The following is a 14852-nucleotide window of genomic DNA, read 5'->3' as shown; positions in this document are numbered from 1 at the left end:
TCGCGTATTACCTAAACAATCACGATTCACAATTACCATCACTACGATGAGATGGTAACTATAATCCGTGACTTTCAAGATCGAAATCATTCAAAATAGTGCACGTCGAAATGAATAATCCAGCTTCAATTTCTAAAAGTAATAAAAGTATTTACAGAAACTGAAAGCTACAAAAGTTGCTGGTCTGGGGAAAAGAGGATCCAAAAACAACTGAAAAGAACATGTTCCTTTTCAATTTACACCTACACTTCCCTAATATAACTTAATAGCTTTGTATAGGCTACTATTCTTTATCCTAGTAATGTAGATCACCTTGTTGTTTATTTTTTCTGTATGTATCCGCATCGTCCTTGGGATGCGATCTATCGAATGTAACTGTCCAAAATAATGTATAGCTCCAAAAAGAGACCAGACCAGAACTCTACTGAACTTCAATGAAAAAGCAAATCTCCTTCGTTAACCCAACGAATAAACTTCTCAGAGTATTGCCGGTGTATCTCCTTACTCACTTTAGCATCAACACTGATTTCTCTGGGAGTTTGCACCTTCTAAAAGAAAGTTGGAAAGGAAGAGGAATTAGTCTTGCACATAACATGTATAAAGAAGATAATAACAAGGTTCGATCAAGCTTATTCTAAGCTCTGAGTGAACTGACCTTCAAGCTTGCCCCAGAATTAGGAGCTGAAACGTTTGTTTCTGCTTTGAGCTCATTTGTCATGCTATTCGATGACATCCCCCGAGATGGAGAACCTATGATCGAAGATCTGCAAAAAACAGAATAGGCTTAAGATTTAACAAAAAAAGTACTACTAATATAACAAACAAGGCCATTAAGGTCATGTTTCCTAAAACGTTCAATCTGACGTGTATAAAGGTGGTGCATTTGGTCATTAAACACGAAGTTTACCTGTCATATGTTTCTTCTTCACAAGAATTTCCCGATGAAGAGAGCCAATCAACATCTAAAAAATTTGAGGAATCGAACAAAGCACCTTCATCAAATTTAAAGCTACTACTTCCGAGACATTGATCTAACTGTATATCATGGAAAAGCTGTCTGCTTGACATTGAGGGGTTGTACCTATAACAAGAAGAAAAGCACCGATAGCGATGAGTTATCGAAGTAGGAATATTTTTCCAAGTATCATCACATCTACCCAAGTCAAAGATGAAGAATAAAAAGTTGGAAAACATACATCACATGTTAAGACCTCAGTTACAACAAAAGTCTTTGAGCAAACAGAATTTTTCAAGATGCAGCATGGCAATACCTTACCTTCACATACAGCCATTAGGTTAAGGTATGTTCTTTTTCGGTCAGAAATCATACATTATCTTTGCATATTGCCATTAACAATATTTATACCGCAAATAGCAGTCAGCAGCCATTCGATGAAGAAATATCCGACATCATGAATCACCTGAATATGTTACTGCTTCAATTGAATTTATGAAGCACAGAAAATCTAAACCGAGCTACCTGGTAAACGGAATATCACTGTCACAAGTAGAGATTTCTGGTGATGACTCCGAAATACCCTTACAACCTTTGCTACGTTCAGTCAAAGGCTGGTAAGTGTCTTCAGTCTGATCTATGTCAGTGTCTTTACCCTGAGAACTGCTTCCGCAACTTATGTTTCCTTCTGATAGCGATCTTTTAATATATGACCTGCGTATTAACAAACTGCTTTGCTAACAGCTTTGATACAATTGTGTCTGGCAAACAGAAAAAGTTTCTTTCTGTTTTGGATACTTCACCAGATTACTTGAAAGACAGCTTTAATTACGCGGTGGACACGTAATCAGAATCACCTTTAACCTTCATATCGGTTAGATGGTTACACCTTCATATCAGTTAGATGGTTACAAGACAGGCTTACAGTAATGACAGGCATAAAACAGTGACATAACACAATAACAACCAAATAGTGATTCAACAGAGTGACCTTTAAACAGTAAAAAAAACAATCTAGAAGAGAGAAACAAGCGATCGCTAAGTCTGCCTTGTAATGGCTTTCATACCTAGATCTTTCTGCTGTTGGACTTGATCCATGCTTCCTAACATCATAATGCTGGTCTGGATTCAATTCCCACAGAGCTGGCCCACCCTCTTGTGGCTGGAAATGGCCCAAGAACCTGGTAATGGTAATGTTTTAAAGTTGCACGTATGCACGTATCTTTTTGGAATAACAGCCTGACAGAACTTATCGTAAAGGAAATAATTCACATACACATTTATGGCGTCTTGTTTCTCAGGGTCCATGTACGCATTACGGTAGAAACGCTGGACCGATCGAATGATCTCTTGAGACCTTGTTGTTGCTTTCCATTGACCTCGCATTTCTGAAAATACCTGTTTGGGTTCATATTCATCAGTATGGCAGATCATCAAAAAACAAAAGTTGTCCCATCATCCCATCCACTTAAATGAAGATATCTTAAAAGGAGGGCATCGGAAATTCAATGGACTGAAAGACAGATTACCTTATTATGTGCAGCAGACCCACCATATTGCAGTGAAAGAGTGTCTCCCATTTCTTCGTAGATCTGCATTAAGTCTTGTGCTAAAGGAGAATGTGAATCAATGTTGATGTTGTCTACATCTACAAAGCCTAAGGCATGCAGCTGATGGGACAGAGCGACCAGTCCATAGGCATACTGGCCAACATTTGTGCGATCCAAACAGTCTACACAATTCGTTCTTAAGACTCCATTTTGGACTGATGAAACTTTGACACAGTAAGCTCCACGCAGTTTGTCACACTCATTGCCCATTTCAACATCCATTTCGTCAAGGTCCTCTTTAACATGGTCTCCTCTATCATCACAACTGCATCAAATATGATCGACGTCAAGAAAAAATAAAAACGAGCTTCGATGCTCTTGAAAGAGCAGCAAACACGAATTGAGCCCATATAAACTACTGAAAAATACCCCATATCAACTAGATTGCAACAAAACTATATATAATTAAATGCACCACACCGAGGCTAAATTTAACTTATGCCTCAACATTTACCCCAACCTACACATGGTGAATGCAAAAATACCAAGAAAAGCCAATCAAATATCGAAGCTCCATAGCACAAACAGTTTTGCGAGATTCTCCCAAGAAATGACAATTTGAGAACAATCAACTCTCACAAACTAACAAACTAAAATCTTCAAAAGAATCATTTTGATTGGCAACTTACCTGACGGGCGACAATTTTTGCAACTCCTCAGTTCTTGAAGTAGGGATAAGCTGACAGTGTAAAAAGCCAGTTAACTCCAAAGCATTAGCAGCCACATCACTTAGACGTATCAAGGCCATTTTAGCTTTGCTGTAAGAGAGATGCCATATTGTCATCAAACCCATAGATCAGTACGATAGATTCAAAAATAAGAACAACTACAAAGATAAAATGAAAAGGAGATGCAGCGACAACATACATTCTCGGGCGTTTGTTTATATCCCAGTGAAGAAATCTCAAGCGGTTGTCCTCAGGAAGATCTTTGTTTAAGAACTCAATAGCATTAGCGAATTCTGCACGAAGAATCATTTCTCTGGGCCTCTTCTCAAGAGTCTGTTTAACATAAAAATAACAAACAATGCAAGGGGGAAGTGTCAGAAAAAATAACAGTACTGCTTGTACTCGAAGAGTAAGAATAATGGACTGAATCCTGAAAAATATTACCTTAATCAAGTTCAATATAATAATTGGATTTCCATATCTTTGAACAAGATCTTCAAAGTGAAGTTTGGTGGCTTCAAACTTAAAGTCCCTCCTAGACACTAAAAGATAAGAGAGTCAACGAAAATTGAGAAAAAAATACTCAAAAAAATCTTAAGTATCTATTGGTCGTACATATGATGTCAGGTTTCACATTCAAGCGTGAAGTTTCTTGAGACCAAAAAAGAGGTATTGAACCACGGTTCTGTACAACAGAAGTTGCTCCAAAAGGGGACCCTTCAGGTACATCTTCAAATACAATTTGTTCCGTCTCAACATCATTTGCTACACGGCCCTTCTCATTTACTCCTCTTTTTAAATATCTGCGTTAAATAGAAGGAACAAAACTTGGTTAAGCACTAACTGATGTTCAGGTCACTATATACTCACATTAAGAATTCACATGAAAAGTAATTTAAAACACCTAAGAGATAAGAGAACTATTTTCATAATTTGGTGTTACGTTAGTTCCAGGCCACTTGCCAAGACTTAAAATAGCAAATAAAGGATGACATAAGATTCTATACAAACCTGGTACCAGCATAATGGCGAGAGCGTCTAGCAATAAGGGTTAAGATGAAGTCTTGCGAAGAAATTTTAAATGTAGCCTGTTCCACAAAACACAAGAAAATCATAAACGGTTGAAAGTATGATCCTGCTTATGGTGACATTAAATAAGTAAAGCAAACATAAATGATCACAAAGATATATTCTGAGATAAAATCACAAACTGTACACATCCAAATATGGTATCATATCAAAAAGCCATATCTGCCCAGCTATATTGAGCTAAGATTCAGATTTCGTAGTTACGTGTACAAATTTAAAAGAATATTTTCAGCAGAAATACCTGCTTAAAAAACCCATAGACTAATGCAACAGTCCAGTGAGTATTTTGGAGTTGATTGTGAATTTCTCGAGTCAAGAACTCATTCCATACAAACATTGTCTCATAAATGGCGACACCTGTCTTTGAGTTGCTCAGATTCTTTTGAAAGCTAAGCATTATATGATAGGAGTAGCTGAAAAAGTAGTCCTTTGTGAGATCCATCTTGCGCAGGAGCTTTATGTATCTATTTCACCGAAACAAGAAAAAAAAACCAAAAAAGGAACCAAAAGAAAAAAAAGTTAAGTAAATATCACTTTTGATGCAACAAATAGATAAAGGGTAGAGGAAAAAATTTTGAAATAAAAAATTCAATATTTGTGTTGCTAGAATCCTGAAGATACCTTGTCTCATTCAACATGTAAAAAATAACATCAGAACACCACTGTAATTTGCCCCTGTACATTTGCAGGAAATGAACTGGCACTAGGCTCTACGAATGACTTAGCTATAAAAGGATCATCTATAAACATTCTCTGTATACTCATCCCGTGAGCATCTGAGTGAATCGGTCAACATGAAATCCATTGGACAATGAATACGTTACAAGGTGTATTGCTAAAATAGTGTAGCAATTACCTCAGCAACATAGGACTACTTACAGATGTCAAAATAAGATAGTATCATCCAAATAAAAGAATATTAAAACACAACTAGAAGTGGTTCCGTAATCGTTCCATTATAATGCCTTCCTAAAAATACTATGTACAGTTTACATTGACATGCAGAATTGACGAAAGACCTGTTCTCATCCTTAGAATACGCCATTTTGGAAAGCACCGTAGAATTGGGAACCGGGAACATCTCGCTCTCAGTGATAGCGTAAACAACATGACCACGTATCTTTCCGATCTCTCTTCTTTCAGTGATAACCAATAAGTAATGAGCTCCCAAAAACTTTATAAAACCTAAGACAGAAAAGAAACATTAGTTGCGTTCACATATATAGAAAGAAAGCGACACTTCGGAAGTATAATATACCAATAATTCCATAGCAGAGACAAACGAATTTAAGCCCTCCAGTAGACTTGTTTCCTTCATGTATTCTGCTTAGGAGGTCTAAGTATTCACGTTCTGAATATATGGTGGGATCTTCATGAATGAGTAGTTCTGAGGATTCTAATCTATCAATCTTTAATACTTTCCAAATAGTTTTGCTATTATCCCATCCTATCATGTAAAATTTCTGCCGTATATAAAAAATAAGTTAAATATAATCGAGCATTTAGTATAATGACAAGGCATAATTAATGGCTATAAAATTGCGCATAATGACATATTTAGGTTGAGTCAGTCAGTTCAGCATAAGAGAGAAACATAACCTAACAAAATAGGAAAAATAACTAAAACCGCATATCATTTCAAACCTATAGTCCTAGATTCTCATAGAATAAATATGTTGAACACTAAACAGGTTAAAAACATGTGAGATGGTACCTAAATCCATACTCAATAGCATTTATTACTCATTATTGATGCATTCATTAATGCAGGAACTAGAAAACTAGGGAAAAAGAGGCACAAAGCTTGCACAGGTTAAATGCACCTAGCAAGTTGGACTCACACATGAGCTTGAACATAACATTATTTTTCACATTCAACCATGAGAGCGCAACTTGAGCCATCAAAGCTAGTACGCAAACACGAGCATGAACATAACTAAAGTTTATCCAAAAAGTGAAATCAATATATCTCTTGAGATTGAAAAAAGTAATGGTTATACATTTGAAACCATACTCCAACAATCTAACACAAAGAGATGTAAATAAACACATGAAAATCGAATAGTACAACTCTACATTCAACAAAAACAATCACTCTCTCCTTCCCATTTCCTTTCTCTTCCAGAGTCAATCAACTAACTTTTATCCATAAATCCAACTAAAATCAGTTTAAATAAAAAAAAAAATAGATACTCAAACACAACGCAAAACGATCAAAAATACACATTTTTAAAGTGTTGGTCAAACTTCATCAATTTCACAAATAAAAAACATACAAACATTTCGAGATAGAAATGTAAATTTTCCGTCTCTAAACTACCAGAAGAGAAATGAAATGACAAAAAATGTTTCCAAGTATATACCGAGCGAGTCTCGTAGAGCCGAAACTTCTGCAGATAAAAATTGTTCTCTTTCGGCGGCTGCAAATTGATTTCATGCCTTTCCTTGCTATCTATTTCCATCTCCATGTTCCTAATCACAAAATTCAAAACCAATCAGTTGCTCATAAAACTGAAAAAACGAAAAAAAAATTAAAATTTACAGGTCAACTCACTCCTACAAAAATCTAAATGCTTCAAAAGCTATTCCAAACAGAATTCACAAACTTAAGAATCAAAATCACAAGTTCAAAAAATGAATGAAAAAATAAAACCGACTTGATAAATCACAAAGAAAAAAATGATGAAGAAATGAAGAAGAGATTAACCGGTGAGACGGTGAATTCTCCCCGGCGGTAGAGGAGAGTTGCGAATGGCGGGGTTTACAGATCGGAAATGGAACAGCTCCGGCGACTCTGTCCACAGAATAAACGGAGCATATATATATATATAAATAAAAAAAAATGAAGATTTATGTAATTTCGTACAGCTCAGCGTACACAGGAACTTTTCAAAATCACACTATGTAGTAATACAATCATCATCTAGCTGGTGTCCTTAAAATAATTTTTTAAAACATTTTGAAGAAAAAAAAAATCATTTTTTCACGTTATAATATTTTAAATTATTTTTTCTATCTAGTATTGTTTGGATAATAAAGAACGCAAGTTTAGGAGCGAATCGTGAGTTGAATTAATTTATGAATCGAATGAGCTATTTTTACGTATTATGATATGATAGAAATATTATTTTTATATTACTACTCTCATAATTGTACGTAAAAATTACGTGGCTCGCCAGTAAAATTTTATGCGAAAATTATTTATAGCTCAAAGTTTATCGGTGTAAGAATTATTAATATGTTATATATAATAATGTGACGTTAAAGATTTATTTATTTTGTCAAGAATTACTCAGATAAATATGTTAGTTTAGAAATGAATTACGATTTCCAATTCAACAATCTCATTATGGTACCGAAAAGTTACATGACACCAATTAGGTTTTATGTAAAAATTGTTCATGATACGAAATTCATTAACAATAAAGTAGTTAATAAGTTACATTTAATAATGTGATGGTAACTTTAATTTTAATAATTATTACTTCGATCAGAACTCAAAAACAACACAAAATCTAGCAAAGTCACCAAGTCTGTTTATCCTACTTTTCTTAATTAGTTTTTATCATGATTTTTTACGTTTTAATTAATTTTTTATGAACTATTTTATATTATTAATTTTGAGTAGGTTTACTAGAAATCGTCTTTCTATTTTTTAAGATAGAAATAAAATCTGCATACATAATATCTTCTTCAAACTTTACTTATAGAATTACCGTAAATATATTATTATTGAGATTGCGATAGATAAAATTAGGAAATATCTAACTTAATTTTCAAATAGTTGAACCAAAAGATTAAAAATCGTCATGCACAAATTCTAAATTAAATAAATTGTATGACTTCCCTCTCCCTCAATTAAATATATAGAAAAGTTGACATAAGCATATATAATATTACCAAATGTTTCATTCATTTACATATATTATAATCTATATTCTTTTAATCGATAATTTAGAAAAATTCAACATAGAAGACTTTTTGATCGTGTTATATCAAAGGGAAGCACGTTGGCAAAAGCGTAACATTGTTGATTGTTACATTTAATTACGATTATTCTTATAATTAATTATCTGATTAGTTACGATATAATTATATTTATAATCAATAGTCATATCATTTAACTATGGTAATTTTATAATTATCGATGTCACTAAATTATAATTATATTTATAATCAAGTGTTTCACTATTTAATTAAGATTATTTTTATTTCGACTATATTATTTAATTAAGATTATTCTTATAACTATGACTTTTCTTGTGTAATTACAATTATTTATATATTTGATTGTCTCATTTAATCATGATTGTTCTTATATATAATCTATATATTGTCTAAATTTTTTTATAATGAGTTTACGACTATTTTTATAATTCCATATTCTCATAATTGACTATCTCATTTAGTTACGGTTGTTTTTATGATAAACCATAGTTATAACTATATATTCTTATAATTGATTTTTTCACCATCTAACAATGACTATTCCTATAATTGATAGTCTCATTTAATTGTGGTTATTTTTATGATCATCTGTCATATTATTTCTTATATTTGATTGTGTCATCATTTATTACAATTGTTCTTATAACTACTAGTTCCATTTATTCTTATGATCAATTGTCTCATTATTTTATTACGACTATGTTTACAAGTAACTATTCATTTTATTTTATTCAATGATCGTCTATCTCATTTTTTAATTACCGTTATTCCTGGAATAGTATGATCAATTGGCTCATCATTTTATTATAATTATTTTTATTATTGGCAATCTCATTATTTAATTAAGGTTATTCCAATATATAATTTAATTTAAAAAAATAACACAACACTAAAGACAATTCCAATCATCACAACTCATGTGGAGAAGGGAATATAATATATCACACCAAAAAGCATATACCATAGAAAGAAGATAGAGCTCACATTAGAAACATGACTTTGAATTAACATTTAACTTAATCACATTTTCCTTAACCTCTAAGAAAATTCTATGAGAATTCACAATAATCATAAAAATGATGGTATATTCTAATAAAATATTTTTTCTCATAATAAAATATTCTTGAATTTTCTATTACATAAGAAAGTAGGTACAAGAGATAACAAAAGGACAGGGAATTAAGATACGAAGAATAAAACTATTATATAAAAATTCTCAAATTAAAATTACAATACTTTATAGTAAGTCTTATAATATTGCAATATTTAATTTAAATGTTTATAATCTTTCTTTCAAACATCCTAATAATTATGTTGCTAGTATTTTTATTTTTTTTAAAAAGACACAATGACCTCATTTTTTTAAAAAATAGATAATATTTAGGTGTGACATGAGTTGTTCACGAGGGGGGTTGGCTGTGTATTTGACATGGAGAATCTGATATGTGCAAGATTGGCCGGTTGCAATTTTATTTGAAATAATTATTTTAAAAAAATTATAGTTACATTGGAAGTATTTTTCTATTTAAGAAATTTCAAAATAAAAATAGATCTAAATAATAAATCGTGTTTGACTCATTACTAGAAATAGAGTTTTTTTCCATCGCATATCAATAGAAAACTTATGTTCTAAAATATGATTTTTCACCTTCACATCAACCGAATCATTTTACTAAAAAAAATACATGATAAAAATTAGATTTTTATTAAAATATCGAAAAGCTTTCTAATTCTTTCTTGTAAAAACACTATTATTTTTTTATTCTCACTAATTCAATCGGAATATGTATGATAAAAATAGCTATGAGTATTATTTTAGTGAATAATAATAACTTTTTAATAGTATATTTTATCCGTAAGGTACTATTTTTATCCTTTCGTTTCAATTTGTTTATTTTATCTTGCTCTAGTTTTAATAGTATTTTTTAAAATTTTATTTTATTTTCCATCTGATGTCCGGTACCGATATTGGAGTCTGATTAAATTCGAATTTATGCCAAAAAATTACACATTGAGGGTAAAACGCTCTCTAACAAAAGCAATTTTGCACCTAGGGGAACTCTCGAGAAGTCTCATTTAGAATGAAAAAGTGTTTACCACTCCACCATATTTTTTGTTGGTTTTTCGAAAAAAAATTAGTCCACACTTTTCCTGTGAAATATTAATATTTAAGATCATCTGTTATGAAAGTGTTCTTTCATTTTTCTTAAATTTCGTATCAAGTTAAAACTAGACAAATAAATTAAAATGAGATAAATAATTTAGGAGGTGTCACGTTTATATGGTTTGGTGGAAGTGACAAAGGATAAGCACGTGCCGTAATGACACAATTATTGTCAGAACAAAGTCCGACGAACTGTGTGGGGCCCTACTGCAAAATAGAAGACAAAACAAAATAAAAACCATTTGGCTATCATAACTTTTGTCATGTTATTTATCAGACCAAAAAAAATAAAACACAAGAAAAACGCTTGCTTATTCTTATCCCCCCAAAAAATAAAAGGGAGAAGGGACGGATTTACCCCCGAACTTTAATAAATGGTACGTATATGCCCTCCGTTATACTTTGCGTCCATATAAGCCCCTTCCGTCCAATTATAGGTACACATATACCCCTCTCATTAACGGACCCCTAATTGCTTACACGTGTCTTATTCCTATTGAACTACCCGTTTGACCCTTTTTTTTAATCCATAACCCAACTATCCACCCCATAACCCAATACCCACCTAATTTCTTAGAACAAAGTTGGGATCCTCAACCAAGAATTTCAACTCAACGACTCTTTTGGCGGTGGAGAACCGGACAACCGGAGCTCTTGTCATCCCATCTCTGAGCAAAACGCTATCGGTGCCACCAGAGACAAAGATAGCCTTGCAACCCCTGTTGGTGCTAGCCATTAAACATCCTTCTGTAGTTGTCATTGGCACTGAGTACTCTCTCCCATCAAGCAACAAAGGCCCAGCAATACCCACCGGTATTTGCACATATCCTACAGGCATCTCACAGCACTGTCCAAGAATAGACTCATAGTCAAATCCCTCCAATGGGAGCCCTTCCAATGACTTCCCTGTAATCCTCTGTAACGCCTCTTTTCGAATCGAAACAGCTCTCATACAATCACCAAGCTTTGATTCCAACGAATATGATGGTGTTTTACCCTGAACAACAGATTGTATAATCTCCTCGTCATCTTCCGATAATGCGGGCATAATTGTTGGCGCAGGCTTCTCCGTTTGGGACAAAGCTACCTTAGCAGGTTGCTGTGGAACCATTGGGGCAATTTTCCAAACAAGTGGTGGAGGCACAACGCAGCCAAGAGTAGTGGCAGCAACACATGGTCCACGACGGCTATCTTCCTCAATAATAAGTTGCTCAACATTCTCATCCTCAATATCCCATGAATCACTATTCGACCTGGACACAAACGACTGAACAAACTCAATCCCAAAGAAACCCAAAAGATATATAACGGAAGCAATCAATGACACTATAGCTAACAATTCAGAAAGGGTAACCACATGAAGAGGAATAGAATTACGGATCTTCTCACGCCACCTTACGAGAAGAAAATACATAACAGAGAAAAACATTGTGAAAAACAACCCAATGGTTAGGTACAATGGGAGTGGAAGCGCATCAAATGCTTTAGGAGAAGAAACTTCTTGTTGTTTCAGAGGTTCGCCGGCGGAAGCATCTTTAGATGTGTATAGAGGCTTAACAGGTCGCCGACGAACGTCCATTGTAAATTTAGTTGATTTTCCGGTAGGAACACTGGTGTTTTGCCAAATTTGTACTTTTTGAGTACTTGTGCTCTGTTTTCTGGTGATTGTTGAACTTTGTTCTAAGAAATTGGGTGGATATTGGGTTATGGGTTAAAAAAAAGGGTCAAATGGGTAGTTCAATAGGAATAAGACACGTGTAAGCAATTAGGGGTCCGTTAGTGAGAGGGGTATATGTGTACCTATAATTGGACGGAAGGGGCTTATGTGGACGCAAAGTATAACGGAGGGCATATACGTACCATTTATTAAAGTTCGGGGGTAAATCCGTCCCTTTTCCCAAAATAAAATTACAACCTTATCTTGAGCGAAATTTATCGATTTATGCATATGGTTCATTTGGTTTGTCATATTATTTTTAAGTGATTTCTAATAATTTTATTTTTATATTTAATCTTTATGATTAAATTGATCCTGATAATGATCAATAAATAATAAGTCAATATCAATAATTCTATAAGGCTACAACGGTTTAACATGTCTAGAAATTGATAACCGATAAGTTAAAATGATAAACTTTAAAATTGAATCGAACCGGCCGAAACACAACCCTACTATTCCACCTAACCAACTTTTCGAATCATGCTAAAATGTTTCCATTCACTCTGTCCACTTTTAATTGTCATGGTTTTCTTTTTTAGAGTCAAACTATAAGACTTTGAATAACATTTTACGATATATTTTTCATCATATTGATATGTGAAAAATTGTAATTTATAGTACTTTTTCGTATAATTTTTAAATATCTATTTTTTTTGTTTAAAATATCAAATTAATGTAATCTAATTTAACTTTGAAATTAGTCAAATTGACTTTCGAAAAAAGCAACATGAATAATTAAAGTGGACTGAGGTAGTATTAAATATTTCTAACTTGAAGATTTTACACGTATTCACAAATATTTATTACATACATAAGTAATTACTCTTTCCGTCTAACAATAGTTGTCTATTATAATATTTTAGAATGTTTAATAATACTTGTCCATTTTATGAAATCAGTGGATAATTTTACACTTAGTCCTAATTTACCCCTATTATTAATTATAGTCATTTCTCTATTACATTTCTCAAGACATTGTATTTATTATATTCAAAGGGTGATATAGTAAAATTACCCTTCTATATATAGTTTCTTTAAAAGTGTGTAAAGTCAATAGTGGACACATATTGTTGGACAGAGGGAGTGCATAAAACACATATTCTCTTTTACCTATACATATTAATTGAAGCATGCATAGGGTTTTATAGTTTATTGAGTCAATATATTAGGTCGTTTGGTAGAGTGTATAAGAATAATGCTAAATAGAGTGTATTAGTAATTCTTGCATTAGCAATGCATGTATTAGTTATGCTTGCATTAATTATACATAGATTATTTTTATGTATTATTTGGTTTGATGCATTAAAAATAGAATGCATTGCATTAAAAAAAATATTTACAAAGATAGCTTTCACTATCATGATGGAAAAGATACAAAAAAAAGTATTGAGGGGCAATTAGGTCTTTAATTGAGTTAATGCATGCATTAAAACCATTGCATTGCTAATACCTAGAAATTCATGGTATTAGCAATACACACCTTAATACGCAATAGAGTGTATAACTAATGTAAGCATTAGTTATACATAGGTTGGAAAAGAGTACCAAACAAGGTACTAGTAATACACAATGCTAATGCATGCATTGTTTTTTTAATACACTCTACCAAACGATCTTAATTTTTGCATAATAGATGCTTAAAAATAAATATAAAATTAATTTAATTTTTTTTAACTGAAGTTTTTAATAAGAACACTTTATCATTATATTTAGATATTCAATCAAAAACTTAGTTCAAATATTTAAATTAAATTTACTACAAATTTAATAAATTAAGTATTCTACCTTGTATTATTAAGTTGGGAAAATGATGGGTTGTATCGATATAATGTTAATTATATGAATCGATTAATATTTAACGTCTATCAATATCACTGATATAAAATTTATAATTGATTTTAACAATATAATTGTTTTATTTCGAAAATATATTTTTGGCCTGGTTTAAGAGTCGCCACTTAATTTTTTAAGAAAAATCAAGAAAACTATTGTTTTCAAAAGACTAAAGCAGTAAATCTATTGAAAACTATTAAGGGGTTCGAGGTTCCTATTAATATTCTAGGAAGGTTTTTAAGGCACCTAGAATATCCGCTAATGCGGTTATCCGACAACTAATTACTTGGCTAAAATAATTTTAACTTAGCTTGATTTGCAAAATTGAACTATTTTACAGTTGAAACTATTTAAAAGGGGAAAAGGGAAAATATTCAAACTTTGTCTACGTGAGCTATCTCGCAAAATTTATTTCTTTAAGTCTTGTTAAAAGTTGACTGATTTAGTTAATTTGTTAAATCAAAATAGGCGTCTTCCGGGGATTTGAGTTTTTCGACCTTAAGATTAGTGACAAATATTAACAAGCACACAAACACAATAAAATAGAAAAGGGAAAGAGAGTTGGACCCAAATCTGGTTTCTGTCCGCCTGGACCAGTATTTGGGCCCATTTCCATTTTGGGCCTTCGGCCCATTTGAGTCACCTGCACCTGTCCTATACTATTGTTAAATAAATATTTTTCTTTGGGCCTTAGGCCCAAATTTTTACCTGTCCTAAATTCTAACAAAATAATGAACATAATGACTAAATAGGCTTAGGCCCAATAATAACAAAATACAATTTTTGTATAAAGAGTGGGCCTTTGGCCCAATCCCTTCAATTCTCATCCGCTTAAGCATTCTTCCAACTTCGAGACCTGTTCGCC

The 14852-nt window shown here is 32.5% G+C and overlaps 2 protein-coding genes across 4 annotated transcripts; both read right to left on the bottom strand.

The window, feature by feature from the left end:
• Positions 1-111: 111 nt before the first annotated feature.
• Positions 112-7159, bottom strand: LOC125861953 (phosphoinositide phosphatase SAC2-like). Of its 3 annotated transcripts, XM_049541879.1 has the most exons (17): positions 7030-7159; positions 6686-6794; positions 5581-5785; positions 5342-5507; positions 4564-4786; positions 4245-4321; positions 3849-4036; positions 3678-3775; positions 3433-3566; positions 3195-3323; positions 2485-2830; positions 2232-2353; positions 2023-2136; positions 1481-1669; positions 908-1081; positions 656-764; positions 112-548 (listed from the first exon to the last, which is right to left on the bottom strand). In XM_049541879.1, the coding sequence occupies exons 2-17, from the start codon at positions 6788-6790 to the stop codon at positions 432-434; spliced, it is 2496 nt and encodes an 831-aa protein (XP_049397836.1). In that variant the 5' UTR covers positions 6791-6794; positions 7030-7159; the 3' UTR covers positions 112-431. The 3 variants fall into 3 exon arrangements, with proteins under 3 accessions (XP_049397836.1, XP_049397837.1, XP_049397838.1); XM_049541880.1 differs by lacking the exon at positions 1481-1669; XM_049541881.1 differs by lacking the exons at positions 6686-6794; positions 7030-7159 and having other exon boundaries at positions 4944-5507; positions 5581-5657.
• Positions 7160-10999: 3840 nt separating this feature from the next.
• On the bottom strand, positions 11000-12050 carry LOC125862908 (3-hydroxy-3-methylglutaryl-coenzyme A reductase 1-like). The gene has a single exon (XM_049543030.1). It carries the CDS (start codon positions 12011-12013, stop codon positions 11000-11002), a length of 1014 nt encoding a protein of 337 aa, XP_049398987.1. The 5' UTR covers positions 12014-12050.
• Between the last annotated feature and the right edge of the window lie 2802 nt (positions 12051-14852).

This window comes from Solanum stenotomum, chromosome 4 (genome assembly GCF_019186545.1).
Source record: "Solanum stenotomum isolate F172 chromosome 4, ASM1918654v1, whole genome shotgun sequence".
Taxonomy (NCBI): domain Eukaryota; kingdom Viridiplantae; phylum Streptophyta; class Magnoliopsida; order Solanales; family Solanaceae; genus Solanum; species Solanum stenotomum.
Note: the sequence above shows the minus strand (reverse complement) of the source record. Positions and strands in the feature narration are given on the sequence as shown.

Excerpts from the sequence above, each read along its gene's own strand:
- LOC125861953 (XM_049541879.1), bottom strand. The coding sequence starts at position 6,790 with ATGGAGATGGAAATAGATAGCAAGGAAAGGCATGAAATCAATTTGCAG. Across the intron at positions 2,137-2,231 it reads AAACAAGACGCCATAAATGT|GTTCTTGGGCCATTTCCAGC; the intron begins GTATGTGAATTA and ends TACCATTACCAG. Across the intron at positions 1,670-2,022 it reads CCAACAGCAGAAAGATCTAG|GTCATATATTAAAAGATCGC; the intron begins GTATGAAAGCCA and ends GTTAATACGCAG.
- LOC125862908 (XM_049543030.1), bottom strand. The coding sequence starts at position 12,013 with ATGGACGTTCGTCGGCGACCTGTTAAGCCTCTATACACATCTAAAGAT.